Consider the following 21,338-nt stretch of genomic DNA (forward strand, 5'->3'; position numbering starts at 1 on the left):
AAGTGAATGTGAGTTTGACGTGCACTTAGTATAAGAGCCTGCCAGAGCAGTGAACACACGGAGACCTTTTCTCGCGGCAGCAGCTGTGCCACAGGGAGTCCCACGAACCAAGCTCCTCTTGGATCCTGAGGTGTTCCTTCCAGGGAGGGTCCTAATTCAGGAGCTATGGCGGGAAAGTGGCCTCTGTGGCTCAGTCCTAAGGCCTGGTGCTCCTATAAAAAATTCTGCAAGATTTTGGAACTCCAGCTGCTGCCTAACCTCTGCATTCACAAAAGGTGGGCTCACAGTGCCCTCTAGTGGCGGAGTCTCTGTCCACCTCCACAGCTAGACAAAAAGGCAACATTTCTGTTTTTTTTAAAAATTAAATCTTTATTGTTCAGATTATTACAGTTGTTCCTCTTTTTCCCCCTCATAGCTCCCCTCCACCCAGTTCCCACCCCACCCTCTGCCCTTACTCTCCCCCCCACTGTCCTCATCCATAGGTGCACGATTTTTGTCCAGTCTCTTCCGCATCCCCCACACCCCTTTTTCTTCTTCCTTGATAACCTTTCAGCATTTCATATAATACTGGTTTGGTGGTGATGAACTCCTTTAGCTTTTTCTTATCTGTGAAGCTCTTTATCTGACCTTCAATTCTGAATGATAGCTTCGCTGGGTAAAGTAATCTTGGTTGTAGGTTCTTGGCATTCATCACTTTGAATATTTCTTGCCACTCCTAGGCCTAGAATGAACTCTTTCTACATCCCATCCCCTATTCTTTACATAAGTGTTCCCACTAAAGAAAAAGGGGATGGAGGGAATGTCCTTGGAGATGAAAATTGTTAACGTAGTCTCTTATTTCAGAAAAAATCATTAGACAACACTGATAAATGTTGTTTTCAATACTGTGGCTGGTAAAGGTTAAAAACTAGCAATACTACAGCTGAAAGAAGCAGTGATGACCAGAATGACCAAGGTAAACTAGGGATACAGTGCAGCCAGAGGGAACACAACATAGGAAACCTGGACAGGACAAATCAACCGTCATAACTGAGAGTGAAGAGTTTGGATCCATCAGGAGGAGCCTGGGCCCAGTGTCTGTCACTTAGTAGCTGTGAGGTTGTGGGCAGGTCATTTTGACTCACTGAGCTTATTTCTAGAAAAAAACTAGCTCCTCTGGTCCCTCTGAATTAAACAAGAGGCAGCACACAGTGCCCAAGAGCCAACGGTGGAGCCAGAGTTGGAATGGAATCCAAGCTTTACTATTTACTGTGTGGCCTTGGGCAAACTATTGGAACGCTGCGTCTCAGAACCTTGGGGGTGTTAACAGTGCTCCAAAGGTCTGTTGTGAGATTCCAGTTAATGCATGTGAAGTACTTGGGAGACAGCCCAGCAAGCCTTCAATAATAGTTGTTATTATTGTTTTAATAAAATATGTGTAAAATACTTAGAATGAAATCAGATCCAGTTAGTTCCCCTTCCTCTGGGCAAAATGCTTATTCCCCATCACATGTCCTTAGTCTCCAAAGGAGTCTGGTCAGTATTCCACACCTTCCAGTGTGTGGGCGCCACCCCTTCTTCCACAGCTCTCCTTTCCATATGATCTCGAGTCCTCGCAACCCAAATAGTCCCAGTCTTCTACTGGCATTTTTTTTGGAGGAAGTGGGGCTAACAGGCTTCCCTCAGGAAATCTGAATTCCTTTGGCTGATGCACAGCTTCCTCTTGGACCCCTGACATCTCTTGAAAGCAAGAGGCCCCCTGAGGTGGGGCCCAGATTGCCACAAGGAGCCATGCTCATCTACACTAAGAGTCCAATTGTCATTTCAGGGGCAAGATGTGTGTTTTTAATTTTATTTAATTTTTTATTGATTAAGGTATTGCATATGTGTCTTTATCCCCCATTGCCCAAGATGTGTTCTTAACCAAGTAAGATCAGGAGGCAATGAGGCCGCTACGGCCACAGAAGAGTTTTGGGCCACAAAGAACCGACAAGTCAGGAAGGACTGCCAGTACTTCTGTCAGTCATGACCTCATTAGCACCAAGCTCTTGGCTTTCAGAATAGCCTGAGGAAGGAGTGGAACACCAATGAGATCAGGACCAGGTAAACAGTGCGGTGGAGACCGGGACTTATGGAAAAGCAGCACACCAGGGGTTTATACAAAAAACTTTTATTTACTGTTTATCTTTCTTCTCCCCACCCCGATCCCCGATCTGGAACCCAGCCAGCTCCTGAAACCTCCTGCTGCCTGGGTCTTGACACTGAGGCCTCGGAGACACGCAGGAGGCCGATAAGGGGTCGGAAATCTCTTCGCCCACCAGTCGTGGGAGCTGAAGGAAGGTGTCCTGCCTGCCTGACGCTCCAGCAGCTTCCCAGCGTAGCCTCTCAAGGCAGAGGACCCATCCCTCACTGGATGGACACAGGGAGAGACAATGTGTCTCGGAGACCCAGGGACTCCCCACCACTCGCTGCTTCTATAGCTGAACCCATCTCTTTCTTGGAGGTGGAGTCCAGCAACACGAGTGGGGGGTGGGAGGTGGGGCTGCAGTTCTGGGTCCTAACCAACAAACAGGGAAGAGGTTGGCCTGGTTGAACTGAAATGGGAAAAGGAAGGAGGGTGCGGGAGAACATGGGCGGGGCTACTGGCCTGGGGTGGGGCCAGCCGGACATCTGTAAAGAGAGGTTATAGCCCCTATAGGAGTAGGTACTCCTCGCCCCACAACCACCTGGAAGAGGGAGAAAGGAGCCCTGTTCCCACTTAGACAAAGGGCTAATGATGCAATAAACAATTTTGGTCTGAGGGTGCCCTTTCCTGGTACCCATTATTACAGGAAAGGGCAGCCAGCCCTCATCTGCCAGACATAGGTCTGGCTGTCTCCCTGACCACCACAGCCCATTCCGGGTACTGCCACTCCTACCCTCGCCATGGCTGCCTCACCAGAAACTCTGTGCACCCCGTAACCTTGTTGCAGACTGGGGCTACCAGCCACACTCCACCTGGTGGGGCAGAAACAAGGGCCCTGAAGCTCGGGGCTGTTCTCTGGGTGAGGCCCGCCCATGGATGTTCAAGGCTCTTTCCCACAGTTCCGCCATAAGCCAGACGCGGAACCTTCCTGGGAGGACACTGGGCCTCGGGTTTCTGGAAGACGAGATCCTGGGGGAGCACCTCAGGGAGGAAGAAGAGCCTCAGAGCGCTATCTGTTCCTATTCGCTGTCCCAGGTCCTGCTCTCCTGGCTTAGAAGTCAGAGTCTGCATCCATGAGCTCTGCCTCCATCAGGTTGGTACGGGAGTGAATGGGCCCTAGTCCCTGCCGGCGGCCCTGCGCCCAGGCCGTGGGGGCTGGGGGGCCAGGCAGAAAAGGATCCTGCAGAGGACTGGGCTCTGGGCAGAAGGGGTTGGAGACCAGGGTCCAGGCCCTCTGTCGGCAGGATTCTCCAGCTCCCCAGGCGCCGGCGGCCACCAGGCATTTCTGCCGGGGCAGCTGGGGCAGTCGAGGAACAGCGCTGGAGGCGGACGCAGGGGCGGGGTGGTGAAGCTCAGGGAGTGGCACCAGCGGACACACCTCCTTCTTCCTCTTCCTCCGCTTCTTCTTCCGGCCCAGGCGCTTCTCCAGCTCTGGCGAGATTTCTGCCTCAACCAGCCACAGATTGGCTTTTTCCTCTGGGGGCACTGATGACGGGAGAGAGAACATGAGCCTGGGACCCTGACGGTCCATATCACCCTTCTCTCCTCGGATCCCCACTCTGAGGTCTGGGATCCACAACTCTAGGCCTCTAGGGCCTCAGCCCCACACTTTAGTTCTTCCACAGCCTTCCCTTCCCCCTCACCTTCTGGCAGCCCCTGATACCACAGCCCCAGTAACCCCCAGCCTCTATGTCCCCCGCCTTCCTACAGAGACCTGAATCCTATACCTGGAGTTGCCACAGGGGTGACAGACACATCCTGGGGCAGTATGGCTCCTCTCCGAGCCACCATCTTGGTGACATGCTGGGCCCAGGCAGAGGACACGTCAGCGGAGGGCTCATTGAGGTCAAAGGCCAAACCCGCTGTGGGGATGGAAGGAAAGGATAAGGAATCACAATTGCCCCTCCCTTGCAGTCAACCACTTCTCCCTTATTCAGCACCATTCACCTCCCCCCTCCCTGTCCCCTCCCCAGCCGATGGCTCCCACTCCACCTCGCACGGAAAACCCACCCTGGTAATCACAGTGATCCCCACCCATTCCCAAGTTACAGAGCAGTTGGCATCTTGGGCACCCAGATCAAAAGTGGGGCCTCACTAAAGGCCAGATATCCAGTCCCTGAAAGCCTGACATACTCTAGCCCAGGGGGAACAGCTGGGGAAGACCAGAGAAGGGGAAGGGAGATGAGTCCTTTGGGAACCAAAACCAACTATTGAACCCAGGACAGAAGCAGAGAGGAAGAGCTGCTGGGGATGGGCAGGGCACTGGAAAGGAAGGGCTCTGCGGAGAGGAGGGAGCACTGTATTCCTTCCAAACAGTCCACATGGCCCACACCAGCCTGGGAGGGAATGGGGCCCGGGCGTGGCGGGTGTTAGGTGGCTCCAGGGGAGGAAAGGGGTCGAAGCTCACCCACGGGCCCATCGTGGGAGACGGTGTGCATGCTGAAGGAGAGCTCCTGGCCTGGGTTCTGCAGCAGCTCGCGCCGCTTGGAGAAGGCCTTGGCGATCATCTTGCTCTTCTTGATGCGTTTGGGCTCATCATCACTCTGTCCCGTCAACCTGAGAGCGGCAGGGATGGGGGAGGGAATGCGGAGCAGCCACTTCCCCTCAAATCCTGAGACAGCAAATCCATCCCCTCGAGGGCAGGAGCCTCCAGAGGGGCTCAGGTTCCTCAAGGACTCTGCGGAGTAGAGGCCTACTCTGCAAAGAAGGAGGCCTAGAATGCAGGGCTCACGTGTGCCCAGTTCGCAAATCACTGCACTTTTAAACGATGCCGGCAGTGGGCTCACACCCAGCTGGTGCTCCCAAGGACAGGGGGTGTCACCAGGGGGCAGTGGTGAGCCACAGAGAAGTCAGCTTTAGGCGCTCCCATAGACCCTCAGAAATCACACCTGCCCAAGGCTATCCTGGGAGACATGGGAAACCTAGGACGAGAGACTAAGATGGGGCTGGCTGCTGACCCCACCTGCACCAGGTGCGTCTCCAGATGAGCAGCGTGGCCTTGGTCCAGACCCACGTGCTCATGGCAATGCCGGTTCCAAACATGGCAAACAGGTTGATCTTCTCCACCAAGAGGCTGGGGCGATTCTTGATTTCACAGTCAGGGATGGGCTTCTTGGTGGGCAGCCCGATGGTTACATTGGCCTGGCACCTGTGGTGAGGGGTGGTAGACAGGTGAGATTTTTCTGGGTCTCCTGGGAGGGTACCCAGACAATCACTAAGCCCCACAGCACTGATTCACAACCCTGGGTGCTCATTAGAGTCCCCCGGGAGCTTTTAATAACTACTGATGTCTGGGCCACACCCCAGACAATTAAATCAAATCTCTGGGGTAGAGACCCAGGCATGGGTGTAGTTTAGAGCTTCCCAAACTGCAAGCTGCAGCCTCGAAGGAGTCTGAAGCAGTCCGTGTGGACTGGCATTCATTTTAATGGGCATTTTAACTGATGTTCCTCGTGTCAGCAGTTGCTGCATTTCTTTCAACAGCCGGGATGCCTTAATCTCTCAGATTCGTCCTCATTGTGACAGAAAAAGCACAGACTAATTAGCAGGCCTTAACAGGCTGTTAACTTATCATAAAGGTAACTACTTCTGTGCAGGGCTCTCCAATAAGTTGTGTAAAAGAGTACATGAGAATTGGAGACAGCAACTTCTGTGGCCAACAGAGTCGGTCAGAGAAGCCAAAACTCGAGATGGCTTCTAAACAGTTACAAATGCACCAGCCAGACCGCCACGGGGATGCAGAATTGAGCAGGAACTTGAGGGCTGTTTGCTATGTTGGCAAGTTACAGAGCAACTGACATCTCGGGTGCCGAGAACAAGATGGGCAGACCCCTGCCGGACAGCACAGGAAGGCTGCCCCTGCAGTCCTGACTCCGGCTGCCTCAAGTCCCCAAACCCCAGTCCTGCACTCACAGCACGTAGTCCCGGAAGCTGCGCTCCCACTCGGCCTGGTTGAAGAAATCGTAGAAGTGGCAGCTGAAGGTGATGAGCACAAAGCCAAAGGCCAGGAAGCCAAAAATGCCTGTGGAGGGCCAGGGGTGGGTAGAGTATTACCAATCCCAGGTGTGGGAGCAGCGGTGGGGAGGAGGGTGTTCGACCCACTGGGGCCTGAAAGACAGCTGAGTCTGGGGTGAACTCATGCTAGGCTCAGTTCAAGAACAGAAGTCTCCAAAATAAGGCATGAAGGGCACCTGAGGCAACTGTGGGAGGCCCAGTGGGAGGGAAGTGGACATGAGGAAGCAGACTTGGCATGAACTTGAATTCTTCCACCTAAGAAGGTCCCCTTCTTTTGAGCTACCAACACACACACACACACACACACACACACACACACACCAGCCTTGTCTTGCCCCAGGGTTGCTCCTTGTGCCACTGACTTACTACATCCTCCAAGACCCTATCCCAGTGGTCGGCAAACTCATTAGTCGACAGAGCTAAATATCAACAGTACAACGATTGAAATTTCTTTTGAGAACCAAATGTTTTAAACTTAAACTATATAGGTAGGTACACTGTTATTAACTTTATTAGGGTACTCCTAAAGCTTAGGAAGAGCCACACTCAAGGGGCCAGAGAGCCGCATGTGGCTCGCAAGCCGCAGTTTGCCGACCACAGCCCTATCCTGTAGGTCCCACAGCCCCAGGAGGGTGCAGTGTTGGGCTGGATAGCTCCTCAGGCCAAGGGCCCAGGGGACCCACTCACCTAGGCGCAGCATGGTCTCATTGATCTTGCTGGCAGCCTTCTCGCTCAGTAGCCCAGGGTGGTTGCTCTTGATGGAGAACAGAGTCATAACTCCTGGACAGAAGGGACACCTCATATATTAGTGGGGCGAGGCCACTCTCCTGGGAGAGAGGGGGGTGTGGCAGGGGAGGCTCCCATGGCGCTGGAGTCCGGGTCTAATTACTCCTGTGCTGGTGTCAAGCTTGGGGAACTGGAGACACCGGAGAAATGGAGCACAGATGGTGGCAGATGTGTTTTGTATGTGAAAGACGGGGGCAGAGCACAGAGGACAGTAGAGCAGAGAAAGAAATCACCTTGTGTCTGGCCTGCCCATCCCTAAGTAAGGCAGTCAGGTCAAAGCTGTTCTGCTGGAGCCCCAGCTGATTTGGCTCAGTGGACAAAGCGTCGGCCTGCGGACTCAAGGGTCCTGGGTTCAATTCTGGTCAAGGGCACATGCCCAGGCTCAACCTCCAGGAGGGGGCATGCAGGAGGCAGCTGACCAGCTGACCATCGATTCTCTCTCATCATCGATGTTTCTCTCTCCCTCTCCCTTCCTCTCTGAAATCAATAAAAACATATTAAAAAAAAAAAGCTGTTCTGCTGGAAAAGGCATAAAAAGAGACTTGAGAACAGTGCTGTCCAACAGAAATATAATCTCAAATTTTCCCGAAGCCACATTAAAAGAGTAAAAGGACACGGGTGAAAATGATTTCAATGTATTTTATAAAAAGTATACCACTGTTCATTATATTATCATTTCAACATATTACAACTTATTAATGAGTGTGCTATGTCTTTGAGATGCAGTGTGTATTTTACACATATGACATATCTCCATTTGGACTAGTGTCAACACATGTGGCAAGTGGCTACCAAACAGGACAGCATAGACACAGAACATAAACCAGAGGCCCAGACACAGCCAAAAAGAGGGAAAAGAGGTGGGCTGCACAGAAGGCTGACCTTCTGCAGAGGGAGGAAATGGAAACTTACCAAAAGAAACAACAGGAACAAAACACACGCAACAAAAATGAGCTAAGAAGATAGGAAGGCTTATGGTGGAGGTGGCAGATTGAGACAGGGAAATTAGGAACAGAGAATCTGTGCATGTTGTGAAAACTGCAAGTGTGTGTTGTGGGCAGGAGGGAGATGAGAAGCCAACTCCAAAACATTGAGCGTATATATAACTTCAGAGTGAGCGCACTAGACTGAAGCCCCAAATTGGCTCACGTGGACAGGGTAGGTTACCCACCACATAAGCGCAGCTGGCCAAGAGCTGCGGAGAGGTTGGAGCCAGCCCAGGCTCCTCTCAACAAGCCGTGAGAAAGGCGTGCACTTTTCCGGCCCACACAAAGGTGTTGTCCCACACCAAGTGCCCAAGGTACTGTGTCTGCCTAGAGGGGGCACCTTCCACTTAGCACCAACACCCAGTGCGACCCGGCTGAGGTCCCACCGTGAAGGCAGCAGAGCTGGCTGCGTGGAGCTCCTGCTTTCACAACGCTGGTGCTCAGCGTGCTAGCTGCCGGAGTCCTGGTCTGGTCCTCACTCACCTCGGATGAGGAAGTAACCTCCCACGATGAGCACCAGGCCAATGGGGGCCAGCACGAAGCCGGCACGGTATCGGTAGTTCTTGTAGCCCACAAAACAGATGCCGCTCACCGAGTCCCCATCCACCTACAGCAGGAAGGGGTGGGAGGGGCAAATTCGGTCACTGGCCCCTCGGCCAAGTCCACCCCACTCGGGACCCCAGCCCCCGACCAGTTTCCGTACCTGGGCCACAGCCAGGATAGCCACAGTGAGGACGAAAGGGAGTGACCACGTGATCAGGTGGAAGTAGGAGGTCTTGCCAGAGAGAGGCTGGTAGGTGGTGCCCAGGGCTTTGAAGGAGGTGTGCCAGGCATAGGTAAGGACCACAAACCAGACGACGCCAGCCATCAGGGCGTAGTACACAATGACAAAGATGATGACGCAGGACAGGGTCTCGTTGGAGCTACGCACACATGTGGGGTGTCACTTGGGGAGGCCATGCTGCACTCCCTCTCTTCACCCTGTCTCCACACCCTTGGCTCTAAGGGCTGGAGGTTCCCTAGGGTCTAGGAGTCAGGGCCTTGGAAACAGGACCCAGTCAGATTTGAAGAGGACACACAAGAGGCCCCTTTGAACAGATGCAAACAGTCAAGGTCCTAAGATGGAAACCGAGGTCCTAATGCTGGAGACCTTGGATGCAACAAGGCAGAGCTGAATCCTACCCTGAAATCTCAGCGTCAAGCCCAGCCTGTCCCTTCTGTGGTAAACACACATTTCAGCCTTCCTCCCCTCACCTCTGGGTCCCCCAAGTCACCTACGTGGGCTCCCCAAGCCTCATGGTGCCATCTGCCCGGCAGACAATCTCCCGGCGGGCACCGTCCATGAACTGGGCCAGCCAGCCAATGCTGCCCACAAAGAAACACGCATTGACGTAGAAGAGAATAACCGCAGGGTAGCGATTCGAATTCCGCCAGTCAGCCACGAAAGTGGCCTGGAAGAGAGAGGCTGGGGTCACTCTGCTGCTGCAGACACCCTTAGGACCCTTCCCTGGGGCCCCCCACCAAGTCGTCCTCTCCCCACCTCCCTCTTTACCCCAGAGCCCAGCCTCTCTCACCGACAATCCCGCTCCCTTCCCGCTTCCCCGGACCCCTCCACGTGCAGGCCCGTCCCCGCTGACCAGGGTGAAGAACGTGCAGAGGCCCGTGACGGCACCGAAGGCCGCAATGTAGCTGTGCATGTCCTGGTGCTCCGCCTCCGTAAAGAGCGGGTTCTGGCACTGGATCCCGCAGCCCTCCACGTCCTCGTACCAGCTCTTGGGGTTGTCGGTCCGAACCAAAGGAGCCTCACACTGGCCCGAACTGTTGAACTTGATGTTCTGCACCTCATTCTGGCACAAGGGAAGGAGAGAAGACAGTGCACAAGGGAGCAGGAGGCTCAGCGGCAACCTTTGGTTCCACCAGGGGCACAGGGGGTGGCACCGCAGAATGGCTGAGGGCACAGATGCTGCAGACAACTCATGGCAAATGACTTGACTTTTCTGTTACCTGAGTTTCCCTATCTATAAGACAGCAGAAAAAAATGGACTCATTTGGAATACGGTGTTCGGGGGAGCTCTATGGACACCCTGGACCACCAGAAAGATGAACAAGTGGGTCCTAGACAATTAAGCCTGAAACATCACTGGAGTCAAAAAGGACAAAACGGAAGCTGTCCTACGTCGGGCACATCATGAGAAGGCAGGGTCTTTGGAAAAGACATTAATGCTGGGGAAACAGAAGGCAGCAGGGAAAGGGAAGACCAAGAATGAGGTAGACGGACTCCATAAAAGAAGCCATAGGCATGAGTCTCCAGGAGCAGACACAGTCCTAGGGTCGCCGTAAGTCAGAGCTGACTCAGCAGCATGTAACACACACACCTACTTCGTGGTGGGGCTTAGGGGGCAAATGAATAAATAAATGTAAAATGCCATAATAGTATTTGGCAGGTAGGAAATAATAACAAGTAGTGTTATTACCCATTATTATCACTAGAGGACCAGTGCATAGATTTGTGCACCGGTGGGGTACCTCAGCCTGGCCTGTGGGGATCGGACTGAAACCGGCTCTCCGACATCCCCCAAGGGTCCCAAATTGTGAGAGTGCACAGGCCAACCCGAGGGACCCCACTGGTGCACGCTTGGAGGGACTGCAGGAGGGCTCCAGGGTGTGTCCAGCCCATCTCACCTAGTCCTGATTGGCTGGACCCCAACAGCAAGCTAACCTACTGGTTAGAGCGTCTGCCACCTGGTGGTCAGTGCATGTCATAGCAACTGGTCGAACGAATGGTCAGACACTTAGCATATTAGGCTTTTATTATATAGGATTATTATAATTATCACTTATGAGCTCTCCTTCACTAACCAGAACTGGAGCACATCCTGTCTTGGGGTTTCTGGCTGTTTTACGTGTGCCTTGACTCCATGTGACTCCTGTAACTCCCTAACACCTGACAGAGCTGGTGCTCAAAAAATATTTGTTGAACAGTTATCTTTTATTAAAATAAAAAGGGGGATTGCCCTGGCTGCATTGCACAATGGTTAGAGCGTTGGCCTGCGCACTGGAGGGTCACGGGTTTGATTCCTGGTCAAGAGCACATACCTGGATTGCTGGTCCAATACCTGGATTGCAGGTCCAATCCAGCCCCTGCCCCTCGTTAGGGCAAGTGTGGGAGACAACAATCAATGTATCTCTCTCACATAGATGTTTCTGTTTTTCTCTCTCTCTCCCTCTCTCTCTGCCTCCCCCCCCTGCTTCTCTCCTGCCTCCCTGCCTTCTACTCTCTCTAAAATCACTGTGAAAAATATCCTCACTCCTTGGGTGAGGATACAATAATGTAAAATAATACTTAATGAATAAGTAAATATAGGATAATCCCTGGTGGATGGGCCCAGCCAACAAACTTCAGTTTGGGGTTTTGGCCTGTTGACACCAAGGCTGCAGGCTTGGGGTGACCCAGGGAGAAGGCTCTGGGCTATTTCCCCTCCTGCCAGGCTCTGCCCTATGCCTGGTCCCGACCAGCTCTGAGAGCATGGACCTCACCCCACAGGGCACTCACCGGGCAGCCCTCAGGGAAGTGGTCAGGGGTGCAGCGCAGGAAGTCAGGCCAGCCCCGCTCTCTCTCCACGATGGCACAGGGGCCTCGAGTGGCCTGGCAGAGGGTGCGGCTGGGCAGCTCCACCCGGTCGTTCTCACACTTGGGCATGTACACAGCACACAGCAGGGGCTGGATCACTGCCCAGCAACGGGGGGCGTTCCGGAGGCCTGCAGAGTGAAGACAGTGCGAACACCTTGCAATGAAGACCCCTCCTCATCATACCCACAAACACAGCAGCACCCCCTGTCTCCCAGGCCTAAGGCATCTCTCTTTGCCTCAACACAGGCCATTAATGCTCAGAGCTGTGGGGCAAGGTGTTTCTCCACAGGGCATTTGGGCAGGACGATTCTCTGTGCTGCAGGACTGCCCCATGCATTGCAGGACATTTAGCATCGCAGGACCCTGCCCACTAAATGCCAATAGGCCCTGGCTGGGTTGGCTCTGTGGTTAGAGCATCGGCCCACTGACTGAAGCGTTGAGGGTTTGATTCCGGGTCAAGGGCATGTACCTCATTTGCAGGTTCCATCCCTGGCCCTGGAGCCCGTGCGGGAGGCAACCAGTCGATGTTCTCTTTCTCCAACCCCCCCCTTCCACTCTGTCTAAAATCCAATGGAAAAAATAGCCTCAGGTGAGGATTAACAAAAAATAAAATAAATTAAATTAAATGCCCATAGAACCCCTGAGTCATTGTGACAACCAAAAGCTGCTCCCACCAAGCCCATTCCAGGGGTGGTGACCAGAAGAGAACCTGAAGAGGACCTTTCTGGGATGCTACGCATGCTCTATGCCTTGATCTGGTACTGGGTTGCTGTGTGTATGCAACTTGTGGATATTAAGTTTATGGTCTGTGCACTTTTCTATATGTACATTATCATTCAATTAAAGTTTTCTAAGACAGCCTCCATTCCCAAATGCCCTGCTAGGGAGTGTTCACCTCTGGCTGAGAACCCAGGTTGGTTTACACTTTACCTTTTCAGGGGCAGTTTAAACACCTGCTTCGGGGCCTCTTCCAGTGGGAAGGAGAGTGGTGGGATGCCCCGCCCCCCCACCCACATTCCCCCCAAGGCCCAGGCTTCAGAACCGGAAATGGTTTCCCTTGCCAAGATCCCAGGACCCCGGTCTTCTTACCAAGCTGAGGTGAGACAGAGAACAGGTAGGAGCTAAGAAGAGGTAGTCAGGGGAGCCAGGTCAGAAGAGGAAACAGGAAATCAGGTGCAGAGAAACAGAGGAGGCTGTGTCCAGTGCAGAGAGAGGTAAGGAGGTGCCAGCAAGACAGAAACAGCTGCCCCAGTGGCTGGGCTCACTCAGCATTCTGCCTACTTCGCCCTCCTGAATCATCCTCGCTTCAGGAATACCTATTTCCCAAACAAGAAGTTGAATTAGGAGAAGCTTTTGAGGACATGAGGGCCAAATGGGTGTTGGCCACACTGCTAGGCTAGGGGGACATGGGGGTAAGTAGGTAACTGCTCTTTTTTGGGGGGAGGCAATATAGTAGAGAGGGAAGGAGCATGGACACTGCAACGAGCCTGCCTGGGCCCAAATCTTGACTCTACCATTTCCTTGCTGTGTGATCTTGGGCAAATCACTTTATCTCAAGCCTCAGTTTCCTGATCTGTGAAATGGGAACACTACATTTACCTTGTGGGACTGTTGTGAAGAATGAGATAGCAAGTTAACTGCTTAGCATGGTACCTGTTATATAATAAGCACTCAGAAAATGTCAGCTATTATTACCTATCTGAGGCCTCTGACAACTCACTGCTCTCACTGTGACGCAGCCTATCTCAGGGCACAGAGCAAGTTCCTGTCACTTAAGAAGCAATGACTTTACCCTGGCCAGGTAGCTCAGTTGGTTAGAACATTGTCCAGGTACACCAAGGTTGCAGGTTTGATCCCTGATCAGGGCACATAAAAGAGTCAACCAGTGAATGCAAAAATAAGTAGAACAAGTCAATGTGTGTGAGTGTTGTTTCTCTCTCTCTCTGTCAAATCAATTAAAAAGAAAAAAAAAGCAATGATCTTGGGCAATGGCACCCAGACCTGACTCAAATTAAAATCATTTTGGGAACCCTTATCACTCGGGATGGAGAACCCACTCACAGAAATTGACTGAATGGGTGTGGGTGGAGCACACAGCAGTGAGCGCCAGGGGTTAGGTAGGAGGAGGGTTTGCCTACAAAAGGGGCAGCATGAAGGACTATTAGGGGTAATGGGATTGTTCTCTGTCTTGAATATAGTGGCTGGTTATACAACTCTGTGTGCTTGTCTAAACTCATAGAACTGCACAACAAAGAAAAAGTGAATTTTACTAGATGTTTATTAAAATGGGTGGAGGGGCTCACTAGAGTAAAATGTATTCTAGAGAAGCAGCAGACAGTTAATAAAATATTGGGTCTTTTTTTTCCAGCAATTTGTGGTAATTATCAACTTTCAAAAATATGTAATTTATTGTTCTCAGTTTTTCTCATTTTAAATATTATTTTATTCTTTAAAAATAAACTTCCAACTGGACAAAAATCGTACACCTATGGATGAGGACAGTGGGTGGGGGGGTGAGGGCAGAGGGCGGGGTGGGAACCGGGTGGAGAGGAGCTTATGGGGGGAAAAAAGAGAAACAACTGTAATATTCTGAACAATAAAGATTTAATTATTAAAAAAAAAATAAACTTCCAAGGAAAAGATAGATTATTACATAAATCTTAAATGACAATGGAAGAGCCATATAGGGAAAAAATAAGTTGGACCCTTACCTTGTGTCTTACATAAAAATAAGTTCTTGCCCGGTTGCGTGGCTCAGTGGTTGAGCTTCCACTATGAACCAGGAGGTCATGGTTCAATTCCTGGTCAGGGCACATGACTGGGTTATGGGACCCATCCCCAGAGGGGGGCGTGCAGGAGGCAGCCAATCAATGATTATCTCTCATTATTAATGTTTCTATCCCTCTTCCTTCCTCTTTGAAACCAATTAAAAAACACATGTACGTAGATGTGTATACATACATGGGGTGGGGGGGAGAGGGAAGCGCGCGGGCAGAGTGGGTGGCCCAGCCCCTGTGGCTCAGTTGGATGCCATCCTGAGCCCCTCAGGGTTGCCGGTTTGATGCCTGGGTGGGGCCCTGACCGAGAATGGAATCCACAACTTTGATGTATTAGGACAATGCTCTAACCAACTGAGCTACTTGGCCAGGGCTAATAATTACATTATTTAAAAAGAATTAAAGTACTAAAAGAAAAGGTGAGAAATAATTTTTGAAACCTTGGAGTGGAGAAGATTTTTTGATGTATGACACAAAACCCAGAAGCTATGAAACAAAAGATTTAAACACAATCCTAAAAAAGCAACATCCTAAGAAAATATTTCATTCATATTACAGGTAAAGAGCTAATTTTCCTATATGCATAAAGCTCTTCCAAATCAGTAAGAAATTCGTAAGCCTCTAGGAAAGGGGCAAAAGGCAAACAGAACAGATCAGAAAAAAATACAAATGGCCTTTAAATACATAAAGAGATGCTCTAAATGTGAAATAAAGCTGTAATGATACAAAATTTTTCTAACTTTAGAGTGAGAAAGACAAAGATACTTGAAAATGCTGTAGTGGCAAGAGTGTGGGAGAAAGTGGCACTTTGGTATATTTTTAGTAGGAATAGTAAATACTTGTAGAGACTATCTGGCATTATCTATCAAAACGTTATACTAGCAATTCCACTATACATGTTCACAAAGATCATTTATAAGTGTATTCATTGCAGCATTGTTTGTAATAGCAGAAGAGTAGAAACAATCTGAATGTATATCCATCATTAGGAGACCAGCTAAAAAATATCATACATCAATATAATAGGACAGTGTTGAACTATTTGCATTGAAATGGAACTATCTCCAATAGATCTTGTTAAATGGACTTAGTTGAGTGGAGAACAGCCCGAAGAGCAAACTACTACTGTTTGTGGGAAGAAATAAACAGAGGGCACACCTACATTTGGAAATATGCTGGCAACATCTAGAAGGACACACAAAGGCCAGTGTTGATGGTTGCCTCTGAGAAGGGAAAAAGGGTAGCTGAGAACACAAGTGGAGAGATTTAACTTTTGTTGCTTTTGAGTTTTGTACTATGTGCATATACTACATATTTTTTAAAGTAATTAAGTTTTTTAAAAAATAAGTATGCAAATTACTGAGATGAGGGAAGCTTCCCGAAGAAGAGCAGGGAAGGAGATTGATAAGAGGAAGCAAGGGGACATCAACTTTATCTGTATTATTTTTTATTTTAACAAAATATGAAACAAAAAGAAAAAATAGGGACACATTTTTCTACATTCATAGAAATTAAAAATAATATTGCCACAATCTAAACTTTGACAAATGCTTTTTGTTTGTGTGATGAGTAGTCAAGTTGAAAACCATTGTTCTAAGGTTGGGTTAACATTAGAAAATTTAATCAATGAATCTATATTCATAGATTAAAGAAGAAAAAACATAATCATCTCAATAGATGCAGAAATAGTTGATAAAATCAATATCCATCTATAATAAAAAGATAACTGGCAAATTAGGAATAGAAGACAACTTCCTTAACCTGACAAAATGTAACTACAAGAAAACTACACCAAACACCACATTTAAGAGTGGAAGGTAGAAAAGCTTTCTGTTTAGAACACAGAAAAAGTCAAGGATAAAGGATGCTGCTACTATTACCACTTCTATTTAACAATGTATTGGAGGTCTTAAGCAGTGCAGCAAGGCAATAAACATTAACAAATATATGGCTTAAAAAAGGAAGAAACAGCCCTGGCCAGTTTGCTTAGTGGTTAGAGCTTGGGCCCATGGACGGAAGGGTTGAGGGTTTGATTTCTCAGTTGTAGATTCCCCAGCTCCTGTGGGGGCGCATGCAGGAGCAACCCATCAATGTGTCTCTTTCACACTGATGTTTCTCTCTTCTCCCTCCTCCCTCTCTTCCATTTCTCTCTCCTCCCTCCCTTCCACTCTCTTTAGAAATCAATTGAAAAAATATCCTCCAGTGAGGATATTTTTTAAAAAGGAAGAAAGAAACTCATTATTCACAAATGAGATAACTATGTGTGTAAAGTAAATTTAGCTAGTTTACTAGATTCAAAATCGTATTTTTATTAACATTTTAACAAAATGTTAAAGGAATCATTTATAATAGTGTAAAAATTATCAAGTATCTAGGAATAAATCTAACAAAAGATATTTAAGAACTCCCTGCAGAAAAACTGTAAAAATATTGAAAAATCAAAGATCTAAAGAGAAATATATAATGAAATTATTATAATACTCAATAATGTAAAGATGTGGGGTTTTTTTTCCAAATCCACCAACAAATATTTTTATATTAAAGCTCAAAGGATCAATAATAGTCCAGACTCTCTATTACTTACTGCTGTACTATAAAGTAGAGGCTCCTGCCCTAACTGGTTTGGCTCAGTGGAGAGAGCGTCGGCCTGCACACTCAAGGGTCCCAGGTTCGATTCCGGTCAAGGGCATGTACCTTGGTTGTGGGCACATACCCAGTAGGGAGTGTGCAGGAGGCAGCTGATCAATGTTTCCCTCTCATCAATGTTTCTAACTCTCTATCCCTCTCCCTTCCTCTCTGCAAAAAATCAATAAAATATATATATATTTTAAAAAAATAAATAAAGTAGAGGCTCCTAGCCTCGAGTTCACAAAGGATTCTTGGAGCTACTTTAGAGATCCATGAACTTGGATGGGGGAAAATGACATTTAACTGAAATTTAGCATTTCCTTCCATTATAAATGTAAACAACATACCACAGTACTGTTAGCAATACCCGTGGCTTTGTCACAAATGGAAATCAGATATTGTATTTTTGTTGCAGATATCTCAAAATATTGTCACTGCTCATCATCACCTTGATATTATAATGGTTATTAAACCCATACTAGATCTTATAATGTATTACTAAAGAAGCACATATACATTAGATCACAAACTTTTTAAATATTTGATAACTATATTTCAATAGAATTCATTTCCTTTATAATCCTAAATGCTCTTTTCAATTCTATGTGTTTTACTTTAAAATTTAAAAATATTATACTGAAAAGGGGGCCCATAAGTTTTATCAGATTGCCAAATATGTTCATAACTCAAAGAAGTGAAGAACCATGCTATAAACATGATAAGTAAGATGGTGTGGTATTGGCAAGGGATGGACAAATAGGCCTACGGAATAGAATAAGTATTCCAGAAATAAATATATATTTTAACACTTGATTTATGACAGAGCTGAGATATTATATTTAACAAGTTATATTGAGACTATGTATAAAATTGAAGTTCTAAAAAAAATCAACTCCAGGTGATTTATATGCCTATTATGAAAGGAAAATCTATAAAGTTTTGAGAAAATAACATAAGAAAATAAATTCATTACTTTGTGGGGTGAAAGGACATTTTAAAATAAGACACAATAGCCCTAGCCGACTCAGTGGATAGAGCATTGGCCTGCGGACTGAGGGGTGCCAGGTTCAATTCCGATCATAGGCACACACCTTGGTTGCAGGCTCAAGCCCCGGCCCTGGTTGGGGCACATGTGGGAGGTAACCAATCGATGTTTCTCTCTGTCTTTCCCTCTCCCGTCCACTCTCTCTAAAATCAGTGAAAAAATATGCTCGAATGAGGATTCACTAAAAATAAATAAATAAATAAATAAATAAACAAATAACACAATAAACACTACACATAAAAAAGTTTGATAAACGACTATCCTAAAGTTCAGAATTTCTGTTCAATGAAAGACACAGAGAATGAGAAGGCAAGCCACAGAAAAGGAGCTATTTTCTTTTCTTTTCTTTTTTTTAATATATTTTATTGATTTTTTACAGAGAGGAAGGGAGAGAGATAGATAGTTAGAAACATCGATGAGAGAGAAACATCGATCAGCTGCCTCCTGCACATCTCCTACTGGGGATGTGCCCGCAACCCAGGTATATGCCCTTGACCGGAATCGAACCCGGGACCTTTCGGTCCGCAGGCCTACGCTCTATCCACTGAGCCAAACCGGTTTCAGCTAGGAGCTATTTTCAATACATACAACCAATAAAGGATTCATCCATGATGAGACCTACAAATCTTATAAAAATGACAGCTAGGCCAATAGAAAAATGGGCCAAAGATTTGGATAGACACGTCACAAGAGAAAAACTCCAATGGCCAGTAAACATTTCCAATGGTGCTTAACCTCACTAGTTAGCAGGGAAATGCAGATTAAAACCACAAACACATACCACAACATACCCACTAGTTTGGCAAAATTTTAAAGGTGGATAATACCAAGGGTCAGGAACCATGTGGAGCCACGGTGACTATTCTACAGTGCTACTGGGAGTGTGCGTTTATACAACCATTTTGAAAAACTGTTTGGCTTTATCTAGTAAAGCTAAAAGTATACATTCCCTGTTATCTCTGAGTAAGTTCCTGGGGAATTCTGACTCAAGTGCACCACGACGTACATAAAAGAACATCCCCAGCAATGGCCCCAAACTGAGGACAACTGAAATGTTTAGCAACAACAAAAAATGGATAAATAAACTGGGAGATATACTCTACAATGGAATGCTAATCAGCAATGAAACAAATAAGCTGTGATAGCATGAATCTTACAAAATAATGTAGGACAAAAGAAACAAGACATATACTATACTAATTAGCAGCATGATTACATTTTATAAACTTCAAAAACATGAGAAATTGAAATATCCTGTTTAGGGATTCTAAAGCTAGATGGCAAAACTATAGAGGAAAAACGAAATGATTATAAAAACATCAGGATAGTGGCTACTTCTAAAAGAGGAGGAAGGGACGCCCTGGCCACAAGTGTGGCTCAGTTGGCTGGGTGTCGTCCAGTGCACCGAAGGGCTGTTGGGTTTATTCCCCTCTGGCATCTCTGGCCTGCCTGGGTTTTGGGCTCGATCCCCAATAGGGGGTGTGCAGGAGGCGTATAATCAATGTTTGGCTTACACATAGATGTTTCACTCTCTCCCTTCCTCTCTCTCTAAAAATCAATAAAAAACTCTTTTTTAAAAAGAGGAGGGTGGGAGATATGATTGGAAAAGACAAAGGGGGAGCTTCTGAGGGCCCCACCATGGTCTAGTTCTTTTTTTTATTTATTTTAAAATATAATAGATTTATTAAATTCACCCATTTAAAGTATACAATTCAATGGTTTTTAGTATAGTCATAGAATTGGGCAACTATCACCACAATCAACTTTAGAAAATATTCATTACACCGAAAAGGAACTATACTAATTAGCAGTCACTTTCATTCCCCCACCCCCACCCCAGCTCTAGGCAATTAATAAATTTTTAGTATAAGTATATCCCATATATTACATGGGCCATACTTGTATAAAAATGTATTTGCTGTTTATTTGAAGTTGAAATTTAACTGCAAATTTTGTTTTTCTTTCTTTTTTATTTACTATTTTTTAAATATAATTCTTTATTGTTGAAAGTATTAGATATGTCCCCCTTTTTCCCTCATTGACCTCTCACGCCCGCCCCTGCCACGCCCCCCCACCATGGTCTAGTTCTTGATTCAGATGGCACTCTGTAATTATCTGTTATTTAGTACCTCTATGTTTAATGCATTTTCTGTAAATATGATACATTTCACTATTAAAAAGTTAAAAATCTGAACCAAAGTTGAAAACATGAACAAGTGGAAATTATTCCGAATTTTTATACTTTCCCAAAATATATACTTTAAAAATTAATTCTGATCATGAGCCAGTCAGGTTTGGGAACAGCTCTAAGGAGATTCTTCCTGATCTGACCCTGCAAATAACTCACCATCACCAACAACATCCCTCCTCTCATAACTCATCTGGCTCTTTCCTACTGGCTGCCCTGGCTGATGACAGCGCCACAGACCCCTGTGCACACACAGAGCAGAGCAGTGGTCAAAGAGGCTACGTGCTGGTTCTCAGGGACCTATTTCCCTTGCCAGTCTCTGGCCTCTCTGCTTTCTTGCCCCATTTGCCAAACCAGATTTGGCCGAAGGTGGACGGACCATGACCTGGATATTATGTTTGTCTGGTCAACCTAGAATGCCTGAGAGGAGGCATTTCAAGCTATAATGAGGAAGGTGCTGAGTGCCTAAAAAAATCCCAAGTCCAGAGAGTTGAAAGATATAGGAGAGACCCGAGTTCTATTCAAATCTAGAAATTGATCCAACTTGAGCCAATGAACTTCCTCACTCTGTGGCATGCTCCCAAAGGCTCAGTGGTGTGGGCCAAAGAAGCACATGGCGGCCACCTCTCTTTAGCAGCTGCTAGTCCAGATCTGCTGGTCTGTCCGCATAGATGTCCAATAAGTGTCTCTAATCTATCACATGGCCAAAACTGAACCCATGCTTTCTTCTAAACCTAGTCCTCCCCTAGCATTCCCTGGCTTAGTGAAAGGGAAGGTACCACTTTCCATTCAAGCCCTCCGTCCAACTCATCGGCAGGACCCACTGGTTCTAGCTCTAAAACTCTGGGATCTGTCTACTTCCTACAGCCTGTTACAGTCCTGACACATCACCTCGCACCTGGACTCCTTCACCATCCTCTAAACAAGCAACCAGCCTGCAGGTTTTTCCAACCATGGCTTCTTCACACGGTAGTCAAGGTCCTTCTAAAATGCAAATATGACTGTGTAAATCTACACGATGGAATACTATGCTGCTCTAAAAAGGAAGGAACTCTTACCATTTGCAACGGCATGGATGGAACTGGAGAGCATTATGCTAAGTGAAATCAGCCAGTGCAT

General features: G+C 47.5%; 1 protein-coding gene across 1 annotated transcript in view; it reads right to left on the reverse strand.

Annotated features, from left to right (window-relative positions):
* Window positions 1-2,133: 2,133 nt before the first annotated feature.
* Window positions 2,134-21,338, reverse strand: part of SMO (smoothened, frizzled class receptor) — a 22,357-nt gene continuing 3,152 nt past the window's right edge. Inside the window, exons 2-12 of the mRNA XM_006771412.2 lie at window positions 11,504-11,709; window positions 9,588-9,797; window positions 9,229-9,401; window positions 8,654-8,873; window positions 8,434-8,557; window positions 6,866-6,958; window positions 6,077-6,185; window positions 5,127-5,312; window positions 4,572-4,720; window positions 3,892-4,026; window positions 2,134-3,649 (exon numbers count right to left, since the gene is read on the reverse strand). Coding sequence (XP_006771475.2) covers window positions 3,216-3,649; window positions 3,892-4,026; window positions 4,572-4,720; window positions 5,127-5,312; window positions 6,077-6,185; window positions 6,866-6,958; window positions 8,434-8,557; window positions 8,654-8,873; window positions 9,229-9,401; window positions 9,588-9,797; window positions 11,504-11,650 — 1,980 coding nt within the window. The 5' untranslated portion in view covers window positions 11,651-11,709 and the 3' untranslated portion in view covers window positions 2,134-3,215. The remainder of the gene's footprint in view (window positions 3,650-3,891; window positions 4,027-4,571; window positions 4,721-5,126; window positions 5,313-6,076; window positions 6,186-6,865; window positions 6,959-8,433; window positions 8,558-8,653; window positions 8,874-9,228; window positions 9,402-9,587; window positions 9,798-11,503; window positions 11,710-21,338) is intronic.

This window comes from Myotis davidii, unplaced genomic scaffold, assembly GCF_000327345.1.
Source record: "Myotis davidii unplaced genomic scaffold, ASM32734v1 scaffold705, whole genome shotgun sequence".
Taxonomy (NCBI): Eukaryota; Metazoa; Chordata; class Mammalia; order Chiroptera; family Vespertilionidae; genus Myotis; species Myotis davidii.